General features: G+C 40.2%; 1 protein-coding gene across 1 annotated transcript in view; it reads left to right on the top strand.

Annotated features, from left to right (window-relative positions):
* LOC137291107 (nuclear factor 1 X-type-like) overlaps window positions 1-16,904 on the top strand; it is a 136,812-nt gene that overhangs the window by 107,873 nt on the left and 12,035 nt on the right. The window contains exons 7-9 of the mRNA XM_067822388.1: window positions 6,418-6,566; window positions 13,846-14,026; window positions 15,819-15,967. Of these exons, the coding sequence (XP_067678489.1) occupies window positions 6,418-6,566; window positions 13,846-14,026; window positions 15,819-15,967 (479 nt within the window). The remainder of the gene's footprint in view (window positions 1-6,417; window positions 6,567-13,845; window positions 14,027-15,818; window positions 15,968-16,904) is intronic.

Genomic DNA, 16,904 nt, shown 5'->3' with positions numbered 1-16,904 from the left:
ATCAAAGCCCATGTGTTGTCATTGTGTCTGGCTTCCTACCCAAATCAAGCTGTACAAACATATCTACTACCTGTATATATGCTCCCCTTCCTCATACTGTTCATCACTTGCTTGATAACAGTGTTAGAACCTACACTGAAACAACGCTCTCATAGCAATAAAGAAGTTGTTCATCCATATATTGTCATGGTTTAATTCCCCTGTGGGATTATCATATCTGAGCATATATCTCTATTCCACTGCCCAATCATCTGCTTCACTTGTCCTTTTGCCTTTGAGACAACCCCTCCTACCTGTTTCTTTTTATAGTGACTCCATGTTAGCTACATCCTTAATAGTTTCAGCATGAAAGTTTTTATTTTTTATGACAGCTGTCATTTATAATGAAGCTAAGTCTGATTTAAAAATGGGCATTTACAAAGTGCCCTTTGTAATACAAAATCATCGCACACTAATTTGCATAAAGCCATGGTCTGCCCCAAATAAGTTGCTTTGGACTGCATTGCCCCTTTCTGCACCAATCGCTCATCAGCAAAGTTTCCTATCTGTTTCCACAGAAATTTCACACTTTTAATAACAACTATACTAGGCACATAAAGAAACTGTGCTTTGTCAAAATATTATCCCAGTTAATAAGTACAATAACAATGTGACAGGTACATATAAACTTTAATGGAGGGATCACAAGACTATAACAAGTCTGGAGAATTTCTTTTGAAAAGTCAATCACAATGATGTCACAAGTCGACAACAGTCATCAAATGACCATGTCACAAGCTCTATAATGGGTATGTCCACCATTCGCATTGTAGGCACGTTGACGTCCATCACTATGGAAAATGTTAAACCTGGACTCATGTATAAAAACAAAATTTCTCCACCAAAACAAGGGTCTGTGGACATGATTTCAGCACCACGTTCAGCAAGCTTGTCGATGATGTTGTGTCAGGATAGGTCGTATGGCGGGACGTCATGGTCTGATCCCATGATGGCGTAAATGTTGTTGAACAGTGTTGGGGTGAATACAACTTAGTCCTGGGATGGTTCACGCAGTCATCACTGCATTGTGAAACCTTTGGCGAAAATGGGTCACTCTTATCCATCTCTCCTGTATTGGTGTTGTTATGCATGGACATCCAGATGATGTCATTTGTGTTCTGGTAGCATCCCACTAATGCAGAAATGGTGTTCCACAGGCAGTGGAAATGTGCAGTCAGTTGTCGTAGAGACATTCCCCTACAGACCATCCTAATGACCTCATGAGGTTGTGCAGACATTAGCCATGGCATGCTATGCATTTCAATAACCGTTGAGTTTTTTTAATGATCACAAGGGCAGAGATTGAGCTTTCCAAAGCGACATTATTGTGTGGCATTAATTTGTCCTGTTTCTCTTTCCCAGAAAGCTCATGCAGCGACATATTTCATGTCTCAAGGAGGAAACCACTGACCTCACGGAAAGTGGCACATACATGCATGTTGGATACATGTCACTAATCTCTGAGTTTAAATCCATATGTGTCTACACAGGTTTCATAAATTTAGATTTTAAACTTTTGTATGCATAGTTTCGTTATGGGCCTAGCATACAATAATTGTAGAGATAAACGTGAAAAAATAATGTTTTTCTATTTCTGACAGTACTTAAGATAAGTTTGCTAACAAAGAATATTCTGCAACGCTTCACTGAGTCAAGTTACTGCAGACAACTCATAACAGCATGTTGGTGTATCACAAGGTGCAATCTTTCCTTGGTTTGGGTAGTCAGGTTAATAATGGTAGCAGTGATGTCTTGTCAAGTAGCCACCAACACTTAGCTCAGGTTTTATGGGTTGTGACTCGCTTGTTTTTCAGAAGATTTGTGTTGTTCAGATTTTTGTCACTGTTGCATCGTGAATTAATGTTTTCAATGGCAGACTACTGTTTGTTTACCAGAAATATTGATGATTAGAGTGTCCTGGCAGACTTGTCTAGATCTCGTAAGTCAGATATCAAATCCAGTCTTCAATTGCTAGTTGGTGCTAGAATGGTGCCATTCCCAGTAAGAGGGATTGTGTCCGAATTTCACTAGCCAGCCAAAAGTTACTTCTTATTGAGCATGAGAGACACATGAGAACAGTTTCATTTTGGGTGGGGTGACTTGGTTTTCTACCTTAGCTCAAGCACTCAGTTCAGAGGTAACTGCAGTTATGTTTGGACGATCACCAGGCAGCGATCTACTATCTTTCTTTATCCCTCATGAACCATCATTTTGTTTGACCTACCAAAATTCCTGAGATTGCCGATAGTACAAGTTTCATCGATTCATTTACAATGTGAGCGTTCCTGTAAACTGACTGACAATCTCCATGAGCAGAACCATTTGGCATATCTACAGCCTTGTTGCTTTTTACCTGGTTACCAAACTGATAGCATTACAAGCTACCTGCAGGATGTGACATTCAAGAGCTATATTGATCACTGTGAACAAGCCCAGCAGGAGCCATTCATCCTTCGTCTTCACTGTTCACCATCAAGTTGCTAACAAGTAGGGTGGCTCCTGAACTATGAGAAGTCAGAGTTAGTACTGACACAGAGATTACAATTCATAGGGCCAGTATTCGACACACAACAGGACATGTTGTTTGTACCTCAGGACAAATGGGACAAAATTTGGCACATTCTACCTTCAGCATTGAATTCACCCAGAACTCTGCACCAGACTCAGGAGTTACTAGGGTTATTTACATCAGCACAAGCTCTGACTTGCAGGGGCCTACTGCTACTGCCCTACTTCACGCTCTTCAGATGTTTTTGTGCCTATACATCCATAACGACAACCCCAAGGAGGTGTGCAGCTATGACCAGTTCTTTGTTGGCGACTTGTCAAGCAGAATGCTTGGATGAACCATGGGGTCATGGATGAATCTCGGGGTCAAAGCCACAGGCATGGCGGAGACATTAGTAAAAGCAGCGAGCCATGCTATCATGGCTTTTAAGATATGCTGTTTGTGCCAAGGAAGGGCATCCATTGACAACGTAAGGTGTTGGACAGTCTCTGTGAATTCATAGCAAAGAATTTCATGTTCACATTTTGATTAAGAATCACATTCTGGCGATTGCGAGTGGGAAGTGACTGGTCCTGAGCAGCAAAAAGGAAGCCCTCAGTTTCACATTTGAGACCAGCCAACTTCATCAATACGAAGGAGTCAGTTGGATTGCTGTTCTGTTCCACACACTGCATGTACACTCGATGCAATGGTTTCTCAGACAGCTTCTCCAGCTTCTGAGCAGACTTGGTATAGGACTTCACCTGGTTTACTCCCATCACTGTACCGTCCAGCAGTACATCGCCATCAACCAAATCAACTTCAAATTTCAGATTGTGTCCAACAACCCTGGCACGCTTAAAATAGCTGTGGAATTCCTTGTTTTCATCGTGAGTCTTGACGCGCATCACCAGAGAATCATCCGATAAATAAATATATGCAAAAGTACACAATAAAACTCTGTCATGAAGAGCTTCCACATTAATCAAACCCCGACCTCCAGAATTGATTGGCATATATAAACGATGAAGAGAGGAACGAGGGTGGTGTGCTCTGTTATCAGACATGATCCTTCTGGTCAGGCGGTCAAGACCCTGGATGTCTTGTTTTGTCCAATCAACTACTCCAAAGGAATAGGAGAGGACTGGCACAGCAAAAGTATTGGTGGCTTTGACTTTGTTTCGAGCATTTAGCTCTGAGCTCCAGATTTTCTTTAAACGAGATTTATACTTGGCCCGAAGTTTATCTTGAATCTGGGCATTCTGGAGCTTGTATCGAACTTGCATTCCAAGATAGGTGTAGGCCTGATCTTCCACGAGATGCTCAATAATCCTCCCTTTGTAACTTGACCGATCCATCATTAGTTACCTTGCCACGTTTCAAATGAAGAGTATTACATTTTTCGAGCCCAAAAGTCATGCCAATATCATTAGAGAAGGACTCGACAAGGAGAACCTGTTCTTTCAAATTGGTATCTCCTTTGGCAAGGAGCTCGATGTCATCGATGTAGAGGAGATGAGTAAGAGGTGTTGGGGATCTGTGCTGAGGAGGTCCGGGATGGTACCCTTTCTTCCTATTGAGCAGGAAACTCAAAGGAGTCAGAGACAGACAAAAAAGCAAAGGACTGAAGGAATAGATTCCGAAGTCTGCACCTCTCCTTGCGAGTACATCTCAAGTTGAGTCGACCAGCAACTGATTAAAGACTTGAGTAAATCAAGTAGTCGCTCAGGGAGGTCAATACACTGAAGAGACTTCAGAATCCATTCGTGAGGGACAGAGTCGTATGCCTTTTTGTAGTCTTTCCAGCACATGGAGGTGGTATGTCTTAGCCTCTTCCAAAATCATTTTCTGTACAAGAAGTTGATCCTTGCTCCCCCAACATCCCTTTCTCACCCCCTTCTGCTCTCCGTAAATTATCTCATTGGACGAGCATTTAGATGACACGAGGTTTGTTAAACACCCTGTGAATAGTTTGTATTGGGTATTTAGACATGTGATAGGGCGGAAGTTTTTGGGATCAGTCAAGTCTCCTTTTTTGGGAAGGCGTATTTTGCAGAACCACAGAGGAACATCACCTGTGTCCACAAGAGAGTTAAAACAGTGAAGTAATGGTGTTTGGACACAAGGGAACAGTTTCCAGTACCGGTTTCGAATGCCATCAGGCCCTGGAGCTGTATTAGATTTGGACTTTTTAATGACACTTTTCAGGCAATCTGGTGAGAGGTAACAGACAAACGACCTAGTTACTTTCTCATGCATTGCATGGTCATAATCACTGACCCATGGTGCCTCCAGGTTACAGTTGCCGGGTACAGACCACAACTGTTTCCAGAACCTTTCATTGGCATCCATGGGAGGCCGCTTATTATCATGCCCACTATCACCACTTGTTTTAAGTTGCCTATAGAATTGTTTTTCATTATTCTTAAACATTTTATTTTGCTTGATAAATTTGTTTCTCTTTTCCCATTTTTTCTTTCTTTCAGTCCAAACTTTTATTTTTGCCTTAAGAGAATCGACAATTTGGAGAAGTACCTTTTCTTTTGTTGTCTTGTACTGTAATTTTAATTTTCTCCAAATTGCCTTTTGTCGTTTAGACATGGGATTCCCTGATGATCGTAATTTCAGGCACAGTTCTATCCAGGAAATATATTTTCTAGTTTCGGTTAATTTCACTTGAAACTGGTTTTTCCTTGGTTTGTCGTTCTTAGTAGTAGAAGATTTTTCTTTGGAAACTGTGTGAAGTTCCTCCAACGTTCGCTCGGCAGCATAGACGCAGGAATTTATTTCATGTAATGAACAGTCCGCAGGAAGTTTTAAAGAGATAATTTCATTAAGTAAATCAATTTCATTTTTGGGAAAAGACACGTTTAGTTGTTTAATTGGCCTCCATTTCTCTAAAGGTAAATCACAAATTTCCTCATAAATAGAAGTAAACAAAATGTACACAGGATTTTCGGTAAGGTCTGCAACTGAAGAAGAGTCTGCAACTGAAGAAGAGGAAGAGTGAGGGTCCAAAATTTCGGGGCCAATAGGCTCTTTCTCGGAAGAGTTTCCACCAGGAAGAGGAAAGAGGTTGACGCGGACGTCCATGAGGAGTTTGGGGTCAGCTGCAGCTTGAGCATTTTGGTCTTGCAAAGGTTCCTGACGGGCACCAATTGTGGGTTGAACTGGCTCACGGCGTATGAGATTTTTAAGACGCCGGAGTTGATCTCGGAGATTTTGCTCCGTCAAGTAAGCATACATGGGCATGGCATTGTCCCAATGCAGCTTAAGCGACTTGCCGTTAATTCGTGGATTTTCAGGCCATCCTGTCGCTTTCGCACACTCTAGTAGTGTGGATTTGAGATGTTGTGACCAAGATATTCTTGGTCGGGTTCTGTGCCTTCCCCTGGGGCAAGTCCCATCTCCAGTATGGTTTGTGTTACTACCGGAGGAAGGCTGACTGGGCTGCGGAAATGAAAGATGGAGTTTTCCTTGGCTGTCTGTAACCCAGTAAAATACCAGCTTCGGGGGGTCAGCCCTAACTGGGTAATGTACGTTCAGTTCAGGGAATAAAATTCCCCTATCTAGGCCCACCACGAAGAGGCGTACATCAGGCCCTTATTATTATTATTGTTGTTGTTATTATTTTACAGATTAAGATTGAAATGCAGCAGGGAGGGTTGGGGTGATCACTATTATTATTATAAGTTGGGAGTTAGTACGCAAAGATAGTACGCAAAGGTCTTTGACCTGATATGAGTTAAAGATAAATTTCATGGCTTAGGTTTTCTTTGGGTAAAGTTGAAAATTAGTCATGGATGGACAAAATGGAAACATTATTATGTGTAGGTTATGGTCCAAGGACACTACATTATATTTGTTATTTTTTATTGTTCACTTTGCAGGTTTACAAGAATCGATGATAATGAGTTCCAGTCAGACGGGCCATGTGGGACACCCTAATACCATGAAATACCAAGAGAATCATGGCAGTGATACTTTTTCTGACTTTGTTACATTGGTTTGCCAAGAGGCTCAAAATTCCCAAACTCAAGTGAGTAACTTCAGTATCAGTTTCAAGCTATGTTTATGTTGACTAGGAATGGCATGACTATTTGTTAAAACAGTATTATTGTTTGACCTGGCCCAAAAATTGAATGTACACATTGAAAATGCAATGATTTATGTAAGATTCCAGATAACTGTTCAAGTATGACAAGTCTTTATGCATGATCAACTTTTTCATTATACAGCAGCCGCAATTCAGGAAAGATACTTATGCCATTTTTGAAAGTTTGTTTATTAAGTCATGTAGACATTGTTGAAGCACAAGCACCACTGTTTTTTACCTCTGTAAGTAATTGATAAGGGTGTGCAGTGGAACCTCACAAAGCACGACCCCGATATATCAAGCAGTCTCACCTAAGACCATATTTACATGAAATGAAGTATGCACTATATGAAATGTTTCATTCATCAAGAAATCCAGTTTACATATCTGAACAGTGAATTTCTTGAATTGGATACAGAAATAGATATAGATACCATACCTGCCATAATTTAAAGTCTATTTGTTGTGACCTAACAAAACAGTGAGGCACACATCATAGATTGTTGGAACAGGAGGCTTTCTCAACTTCCTCAACCTCTTCTGCCATCAAGAACCTTCTGCAGACCAATGAAAGAAAAGACCCACAAACCATGAAACCGAACACAAATGCATAATCTTACAAAATTGACTGCAGTTGTGGACTCTTACATAGGAGAAATGTCCAGACCTGTCAACAACAGAATCACAGAACATCAAACTTGGATAATGATGGTGTACTTTATCACTTCTCAAAACAACTGCTCAAAACTCATTTAGCTTACATATGTTTTTTATAGAGACACTAAAGGTGTGCATGTCATATCTTGTTTTTGTATTTAGATAAAAACTTGTGGACTTGATCCACTTCTCCACAAAAACTGCCCAACTGAATTGAAGAGGCTTATACATGTGTTTCATTGGGACTCGAAAGATGTGCATCTCATAGTTGGGTAGATGTTTATTGAACTTAGCATCCATGGCCTGGACACAATTTTGTCTTGTTTTTTCTTGTCTTCACTGACATCAAGACTGATTTTCCTAGTCTTAGTTCAAATCTCCTGTTTCATTCTGCGATTCTTTGCAAGTTTTGCTAACACCAGTTGGAGAATTCTTCCTCAGAGATCTTACTGTCCATGAGCACTTTGGATCCATGATCATCGATCATATACAAACCCTCAATATTATAATGAGTTCCAAGGTATCTGGAATATAAACAAAAACTCCACCATAGTTGGTCCCAGGAAGTGTTCCTGGTTGTATACAAATATGACAATGTTGATATTTATGTTTGTTACTCCAATGTATGTTTAACCTATCCAAAAGGATCACCTCATCTTCAGGGCATTTCCAAGAGAGCATTCCATAATCAGCATCAAATGTAATTTCTTACTGAAAACTGTATTTAAAAAATCCAGGTAATATGCAGGAATATCAAATGTTAACGAGACTTTGTTTATTGATGAGGGCTAACAAAAAGCTCGTATGATCTGGTACTCACAATAGTTGTATCGAATAATGTGCTTGAGTGGAAGTCATCCCTTTATTTTTTCTTTTATGGCCATTGTAGTGAGTACATTCAGCGCCTTTGACACATCACACTTAAACTGCATAAACTGTAAGCTGATGAGATGAATTTTGGGAGGTAAAAAAATCATCGTTTCTCCATGTTTGTCGTAACTCCTTCAAGACTCGCATCAGCATTTAGGTCTATCTGTGTGTAAATTGCACAAACATGATGATGTTTTCAAGGCCAGCAGAGTTTTACTCATGGTATAATTTCAACATGTCAGTCACCCGTGAAGGTCCAGGGTAGAATAGGCCTTCAGCAACACATGCTTGCCATGAAAGGCGACTGTGCTTGTCGTAAGAGGCAATTAATGGGATCGGGTGGTCAGACTCACTGACTTGGTTGACATGTCATCGGTTCCCAATTGCGCAGATCGATTCTCATGCTGTTGATCACTGGATTGTCTGGTACAGACTCGATTATTTACAGACCGCTGCCATATAACTGGAATATTGCTGAGTGTGGTGTAAAACTAAACTCACTCAACATCTCAGTCAGATGATGTCTGTCTAAGAAAGACTTTGATATAAAGTGTAGAATTGGGTAGAATCCCTTGCACGGCATCTGACATATATTTGAATTCAAGCACTAACTGTAAACTCATATTTGGGCTATCTGGTTGACTCACTAGGTGAATGCACAGCTTGGGATAGATGACATGGCTCGGTAATCTAACCTGTGACAGGATCATAATTCGTTCGGTGGCAACCTAACGCTCTGCAGAGTCTGATGGGGTTTTCCCCAACCATTAACATCAGCATTCCACTGGACTCGTTTAGTTTGAGGTTGGCTCCAATAGGTTTAAGAGAGTGACATGTTACATATGTACAAGACACTACAATTCACATTCAATATCTCTACATCCAAGTACACACGAGGAGGGATTTATCATAAAAGCAATACCTCTACCAATTTCATACAGATGAAGATGCCAAGGATGGGTTATATTTTTTAACTCGATTTATCAATGTATTTCAAAATTACTGTTTTCCTGTCGTGACTGTAAAATCTGTACATGCTTGGTTTGGCTATCCAGTGCAGTTCTGAGTCAGTTCAGTTTCTCCATGTCGTGCACAACAACAGGGTGCAGCATGACGTTAAACGACACTTGTCATGATCCGCTGAATCAGTACTTGTTTTTGTTTCACATGTACTTCCAGATCAGATGCATCCTGAAAGAAATCCACGCGCCACTTCCACAGGACAAGGCATGGGCATTGCCATCATTCACAACATGCCTATTGTGGAAGATTGGTGATTCAAATCATATCATTGATTAAAGACGAACCAGTTGAATGATGATTATATGCCTTACCGTGTTTGGGCTAAGGACCCAGGGATGATTCGAATATAATGATGTTGGACACGTCGAAAGGGTTTACTTGTTCCAACATCATCCGCCTAAATGATTCGATTCAAATGTATATGTGGACACTGCTGGACACACTGCGTTCTGGCATCAAGCTATACCAGGAAAGTAGCAAAACACATGTTGTAAAGTCAACTACATGCTCAGTGTGGCTCTGATCGGCATGCTGCTGAGAGTGAACAGAATGGTGGGCTACCACAACAAAATTGACATTGCAACCAGCACACAAAAGTTAACCCTGATATCAACATGAGTCACGTCACACCACCCACATCGGAAATGGGGATGGTGACACCTCCACCATCACTAAAGCCCATTGTTCAACCCGCACTGTGCCTGTCACCACGTGCGGTGTTCAAAAAACAGCAACACATTGATCGTAAAACGTCACTAATGGTCGGTGGAACTGGTCTAGTTATTCCTCATATGGTTAAAAATTCCTTAGTGGCAATTTACACCACACCAGTCAAGGCGACGACGAACACCCACAGGTTTTGACTCAGCTACGTGACCATTTTCAGTAAGAATCCTAAGAACTTGGACAGGCTATTGCCGAGGATACCCAGAAGGGCTTTGGCGCTTTTCCTGCCAATCTCAAATGTTTTTTGTCCAGTCTCTGTTGCCACCACTGCCTGATGGTGTATGTGTCCAAAATCAGTCGCCCATCAGCAATACGACCAGGGTGGATATGATCAAACCCAAGGCCATCAGACCACTGGTGATTGTGACCCCTTGTTCCTGGAACAAAATGTGGATCCTGTTGGATCACTGGTTTCACACATGCGGCTGATTTGCAACCGAACGACTTAACTGTTGGAAGAGGTCTGTCTATCGTCTTCCAGACAGCGCAAACTATGTTCCACCCACTTTTCATCCAGTTTTCTTTTCTCAAGAGTAATGTACTCATCGATTTCATTGCATTTATCCATGTTGTTCACGAGTTCTCTGCGTACGTTTTTCAAGGCTTTATCTGGATCAAAAAGTTCCCAGAGGGGAAATTGGAAACTGGGCAAGTGTTCGTTCCAGGACAAGCCCAATATTGTAATCTCTTCCGCTTGATCGATGAAGGACATTTTGATCATTCCTGTGGAAGAATTTTCACTGTTTCAAAGAGTAGACGAAAAGTATTGGAATCCCGAGTTTACCAAAGTGGAAGGGACAACCAAGGGCATGCCCAACCACCTGTTCAGCCAAGGCATGCGAGTCTACCAACAGTGATACAAAATAAATAAATTACGAGCGATCAATGCCCATCAGAAATCAGTGCAATTGTCAAGGATCTCTTTCTCGCTTATGTGATACTAGGACAATACCTAACGATCAAGTACGCACTGTGGCTTGACATGAGGTCCACAGATTACAATCGGCTTCACGGGAGCGGGTGTCCCATCGACCATGGCAGCTAAGCAGTCATGATCCAAAACACCAAGAAGGATCAAAACACCAGTAAATTAATCCTATATTTATACGTAATTATGGATGCACAACTCAATGTTTGAGATGGAAGATGCAGTCCATCTTTTATGTTCGATGTTGAGATGCCCCTGGAGACGCATTACACCATCGTGAGCGGTTGGGAAGGTCGTGTTTGTATTGGATATGTTGGAAGGGTATTATCTGTCAGTCAAACATACATGGAGAGAGTGTGGGTGATGAACGGTGTTGAGGTGAATAAAATCAACCTGGGTGTATGTTTACAGGACTGGTTGTGACTCCTTCACGAGAAATTTGTTTTCAGGACATCATATGAAACACAGCCTTTGGGTCCTCACACAAACTCAAGCAAAATCCAGCAGCCTGCTTTGCAAATGAAAAGTATATCTTTATATAAAAACCATGATGATGTTTGAAATTCTCAGGTTGTTTTACCTGACATTCATATTGTTCTGGTTGGGTTATGCCAGATTTTATTATGTACACATGAGCATTAATTTAGCACCACCCATTTTCATGCTATAAGATTGTGTTTAACACAAAGCACTGGTCATTCATCATATGGAAACCAAACAAATGGTTATAATTTCGATAACTAAACTATCTAAAGTGTCAATCTATCAACTACCAACACTGCTGCTACTTTCGTCTGTAACTTATTGACGGTCATATGGGGGCACTAAAAATGTTATCAATAATCATGTCCAAAGAGATTTTGGTTTATATATTTTTGAACAATTTTCATACAGATATTGTTCGAGTTAGATTTCTTTGCCATCAAAATATGAATTTGAATTGACTTTAATGTCAAAAACAATGATAATGAATCTTTAAAGGTTTTTGACAAACTCACACCTGGTCAATCAATATTCATAATTGTTTTGTCTATAAAAATGACACAAACAAATGCAATGAAGAAGACAATTCGTTTAAATATGTATGCCTCTACACTTCATGAAATGTACAAATCATTTTCATTAATATTATCAGTTTTAGTTATAAGGTTGAATTAAATCACAGTTTATTAACCTGTTCATATGAAACAGCAATAATTGTTCGAACATACTGGATATTGTACATCACAGGAACTAAAGCACATGTTGCAGTAGTGGCTGTGTGTGATCTTCTAACACTTGTGTAGAGGCAAGAAACAAGGAATTTTCTGCAGAATTCAGAACTGGGAAGTATATATATGTGCGTGGTATGTCTGACTTCAAAGCGAAGGTTGAAAAGGAAGGACATATATGTCCCTGTGGCATCCAGGAGGTTAACAACCCAGTTGCAAACAAAACTTTAAACCACTACATGTCTTTTAAAAAAAACAACAAAGTCATTATCAACAAAGGCACATATCCAAAACCTTTTGGACAAAAAATACAGGAAATTAATCAACAACTTGATTCATATACAACAGAATATAATGCAAACCTTTATTACAAATCTCTTCCTCCAGCATTACAGCCTAAATTCCTGGCCAGCACAAAACTTACTGAACACAATATACTTAATAAATTACAGTCCACAAGGTAATCTGTAGCCCCGGTATTAGTAGGTTGCACTTGTCTCGCACAGAAACACCTTTCTGGGAATCACCTGAGGTGGACTTCAATCTGCCATCATCAGTCGTTCGTCTCTCAAGAAGTCCAGGACAGTTCAGTTCACAACTGAGTTCAAATACCTAGGTGAATATATCCCAGAACAGGTTTCTTTAAAAACTGCCTGTATGGACTACATGTCTACCATATAACAGACACAAAAAGTTATATCTAGTTAGAGAAACAGACAGACAGCATCTACCTCATAGGGACCAAACTGTTTTTTTAACTTGTCGGTGGTAACTACAGGAATAAGGCAATGAAAATCCAGAGGTAAGATTACTAACAATTACTACTACTACTACTAATAATAATATTAATAATGATGATGATGTACGCTGCTTCATGATGGGCCTAGATAGGGGAATTTTATTCATTGAACTGAGCGTACATCACCCAGTTAGGGCTGACCCCCCGAAGCTGGTTTTCCAACAATCAAGGAGCGAAACATCTTTTCACTCCGCAGCCCAGTCAGCCTTCCTCCAGTAGTCAAACCAACCTTACTGGAGATGGAACTTGGCACAGAGCCCGGCCAAGAATATCTTGGTCAGAACATCTAAATCCACACTACTTGAGTGTGCAAAGGCGACTGGATGGCCTGATAATCCACATATCAATGGTAAGTTGCTTAAGCTGCATTGGGACAATGCCATGCTCATGTATGCTTACCTGATGCAGCAAAATCTTCGAGATCAACTCCGGCAGCTAAAACATCTCATGCCCCGTGAGCCAGTTCAACCCACAACTGGTGCCAGTCAGGAACCTTTGCAAGAGCAAAATGCTCAAGTGGCAGCAGACCCAAAACGTCTAATGGAGGTCCATGTTAACCTCTTTCCTCTTGCTGACAGAAACTCTTCCAACAAGTCTTCAGAACTCTTCAGAATCCAACTTGTCCCGTTACATTATTAGTATCGACAGAATTGTACTATCAGAGCTGCTGCTAAGCGCTAAGATTCATACAACTGCTTCTAAGGCACCCATTTTAAACAAAACTTGTAAGTGTTCCTATAAAAACAGAATATCTACCCCTCATGCATCAACTTTCCAGACCCTCAGCTGAATCTTTGTTCAGGAACACCTTCGACAGCTTTGGTCTTGCACTCATAACCAAACGTGGGACGGCTATAGGGTTTTTTTATGTATGAGGTCAGCAGTTTTCTGGTTGTTAGAAGTGGTTCCTGGACCCTCATCCCTTTGCAAGTATCCATTCAAAAGAAGATAAGCATGTAATCAGCAGCGATCACTTTACGATTTTATGAATGTTTCTTTTTGTTTCAGTCCAGTCCATCTACACCACCAATGAAGAGTCCTACAAAACTACCCCAATTCTTTGCACCAGGAATGCTGCCACCACCTCCACCACCACCGCCAAACCTTGCTAGGCCAGTTGCTATTCTCCGTACATCTGATGGACAGGCTGTGATCAGCACCAGTTCTCCAGTATCAAGCTCTGCAACAAGTAACAATCAATTATCATCACTTTATTTACTCATCTACACCAATAAGCCAGCAATGTTTTAGAAGTTTCTTTCAGGGAGAATGGAAAACTTGAGGCTTCTCTGGTAAGGATGAAATGATTTCATATAGGTTTTATGGTTTTATTTATTCTGACCCCAAAATAATCATTTGATCTCTGAGAACTCTTGAAAAAAAGGTAGGCGATAATGAACTTTTCAAGGACAGACATCTTATGTACCATTTCCCTCTATTACCACTCCAAAACACAACACATGATATGCACGTGCACAACACAGTAGCCCCAAACACGTTCATGGGGTCAAATTCTTGATTTTGATAGGGTTTTTTTTGGTCAAGAAGGTCGAGAAATCTCTTAGAACATTATTTGACACTGAACTGGCATCACACATTTGTTAGTATTTGTTTCTAGTCGTTTGTTTTAAAATGAAAATCATATACATGCAAATTACATGACATACACCAATCATCTTGCAAAAGCGACTACATTCCAAATAACTATGGTTATAAGGAAGTGCAAATGGTGGTGTTCTCTCAAAACATGAAATAATATCATATCAACATTGATTGACTCCGATAAATCTTCTGAATATTTTTAATCATAAATAAAAAAATTGAAGATCCCCTACTTTTTTTTATCCCCCCGGCATGTAACCGTTCAATATTTTTCTGCCAAACTTGGTAGATATATCAATCTGAACCTATCGTGGTGCCTTTTGCTATGTACAGGATCTTGTGATTTATTATTTTCTCGGTTTCCATGGAAACATTGTGGACCTAGTCTGAAAAGTGAGAGGTGTGTTTCGTTTCCAGAGCAGAACTCAAAAACTTCTTAATATCTGTGAGTAGAACTTTCCAGATGTGTATGGCAGACCCCAAATTGGTGCCTTTTGGTTTTTAAAGGTTTTTGTTATTTTCTTGGTTTCCATGGAAATGTTTTGGACTTACACTCAAAAGTGAGAGGTGTGTTTCATTTCCGGAGCAGAACTAAAAAAATTCTCAATATCTGTCAGTGTTACTTGTTAGATATGTGTGGCAGACCCCAAAAGTGGTGCCTTTTGCTATGTACAGGTTTTTGTGATGTATTATTTTCTCTGTTCCATGGACACGGACTTAGTTTCAAAATGGAGGGATGGGCTTCATTTCCGGAGCACAACTCGAAAACCATTTCATATCTTTCAACAGATCTTGGCAGATATATAAGTAACTGTCAGATGATTGTCAGTTGGGGCCGGGGGGAAATGTAGTCTTCTGATGACTCTTATTATGAACTTCGCAATGTTACAGCCAAGATAATTGGGTTGAATTTGGTTTTGATTTGTTTTGTATACATTTGTATATGTTTGACATTTTAATTCACAACTAAAAAAAGGATATTTTCACAGTACCCATGGCACTCAGGGAATGTGTAATGTGGGGAAATGTTGGTGACGAATGATGGTCCCATGGCAACATCCATTTACTACATGCCCATTTGAACAAATGTGCTTAAACTTTTGTATGATTACACGATGCCATTTAGAAAGTGGTCAAATGCAACATATGTCATATTTGTGGAAGTCGCGGTGGCTGAGCTGGCTAGGCGGCTTTGTGTGCTGGCGATTAGGTGCCTGACTCTGAGGGTGTGGGTTCGAATCCCGGATGGGACTCAACCGAAAAAAGTACTAGAATTTGTACTTTTCTAAGAAAGTGAAATCCCAAATATGACATATGTTAAACTTTCGTAGTTCAGCAGTTTCCTCTCTGATAGGACCCATTTGTTACATTTTTTTCAGGTACCAGTATCTCTACAGCTAACAGTCCCAGTATTGTATCCAGCTCTCCAGGCACTCCACCTGTAAACAGAACCATTATGTCTAGTCCTTTTACTGTTTTGTCTCGTCCAGAACACGCCTTTGCACATATACATCCTCAGGGCCATCAGGTGAGTCAGAAGTCTGAATGCAAGAAAGAAAAAGTGTATTGAGGCATTCATTTTAGGTCCGCATTTCATCACATACAAAGACAATTTTACCTGCACCAAAATTTTCACTGAACTTTACAGGTGTGTGTTATTGTGTAGTAAACTATTTAGTATTCAAAGTTAGATGTTTTCTTGGTTCCATCCATAGTATGGAAACAACCTGAAACCTTGTTTGCAGCCTCTTGAAACAGCTCATTGTAACACACCCCTCCTTTATTCATAGCTGTAAGCAGTCATTGAAAGTCTTGTCCTGTTAAAACATGTGACTCTCTCAGACCTGTGATCCAAATGGTGAACAAATCATCAAAACTGAACACATATATACCAAAACAGACCCAAAAGACACTACAGTAGGAAAAAAACTTCCAAACTGCAACAATATCCATTAAAATAGCAAAACAAATGCTTTGTAATGGAAAAGTAACCATTTGAAATGGAGACAAAACTTGTGTATCAGCAGCAAAAGCGCTCGAGGATGGTCGCCAAGCGTACAAAACAGCAGTCATAGCATCCAAAATGGCAAAAAGTATTGTCAAAGATGGTGGCGAGGGGTGACGAACAGGCTTTTGATCAATAATGTTTTCCATCATGAGTATAAATTTGAAAATTTGATATCGGGATAACACATCAACACCCTGTTATAGTAAACTTCAAACCTATGTTCATGCTTCTCAGTGTCAGGCTTGCAGTTCTACACAATGTGGTCCCTCATTTGACCGAATAGGTCTCGTTGTCAACATGTCGTGCTACTGTTTCCCTTTAGTTTTGTAAATAAAGTATTTATATTCTAAGTTAATATATTTTGGTGATTTGGAACATTGCTCATTCTCTGTAAATGGCATATCTAAGTGCTCATTTTCACTTTGACCATAAAGTGAATGAATTCAATCTCGATCCA

The sequence above is a fragment of the Haliotis asinina genome, chromosome 7 (genome assembly GCF_037392515.1).
Source record: "Haliotis asinina isolate JCU_RB_2024 chromosome 7, JCU_Hal_asi_v2, whole genome shotgun sequence".
Lineage (NCBI taxonomy): Eukaryota > Metazoa > Mollusca > Gastropoda > Lepetellida > Haliotidae > Haliotis > Haliotis asinina.
Note: the sequence above shows the minus strand (reverse complement) of the source record. Positions and strands in the feature narration are given on the sequence as shown.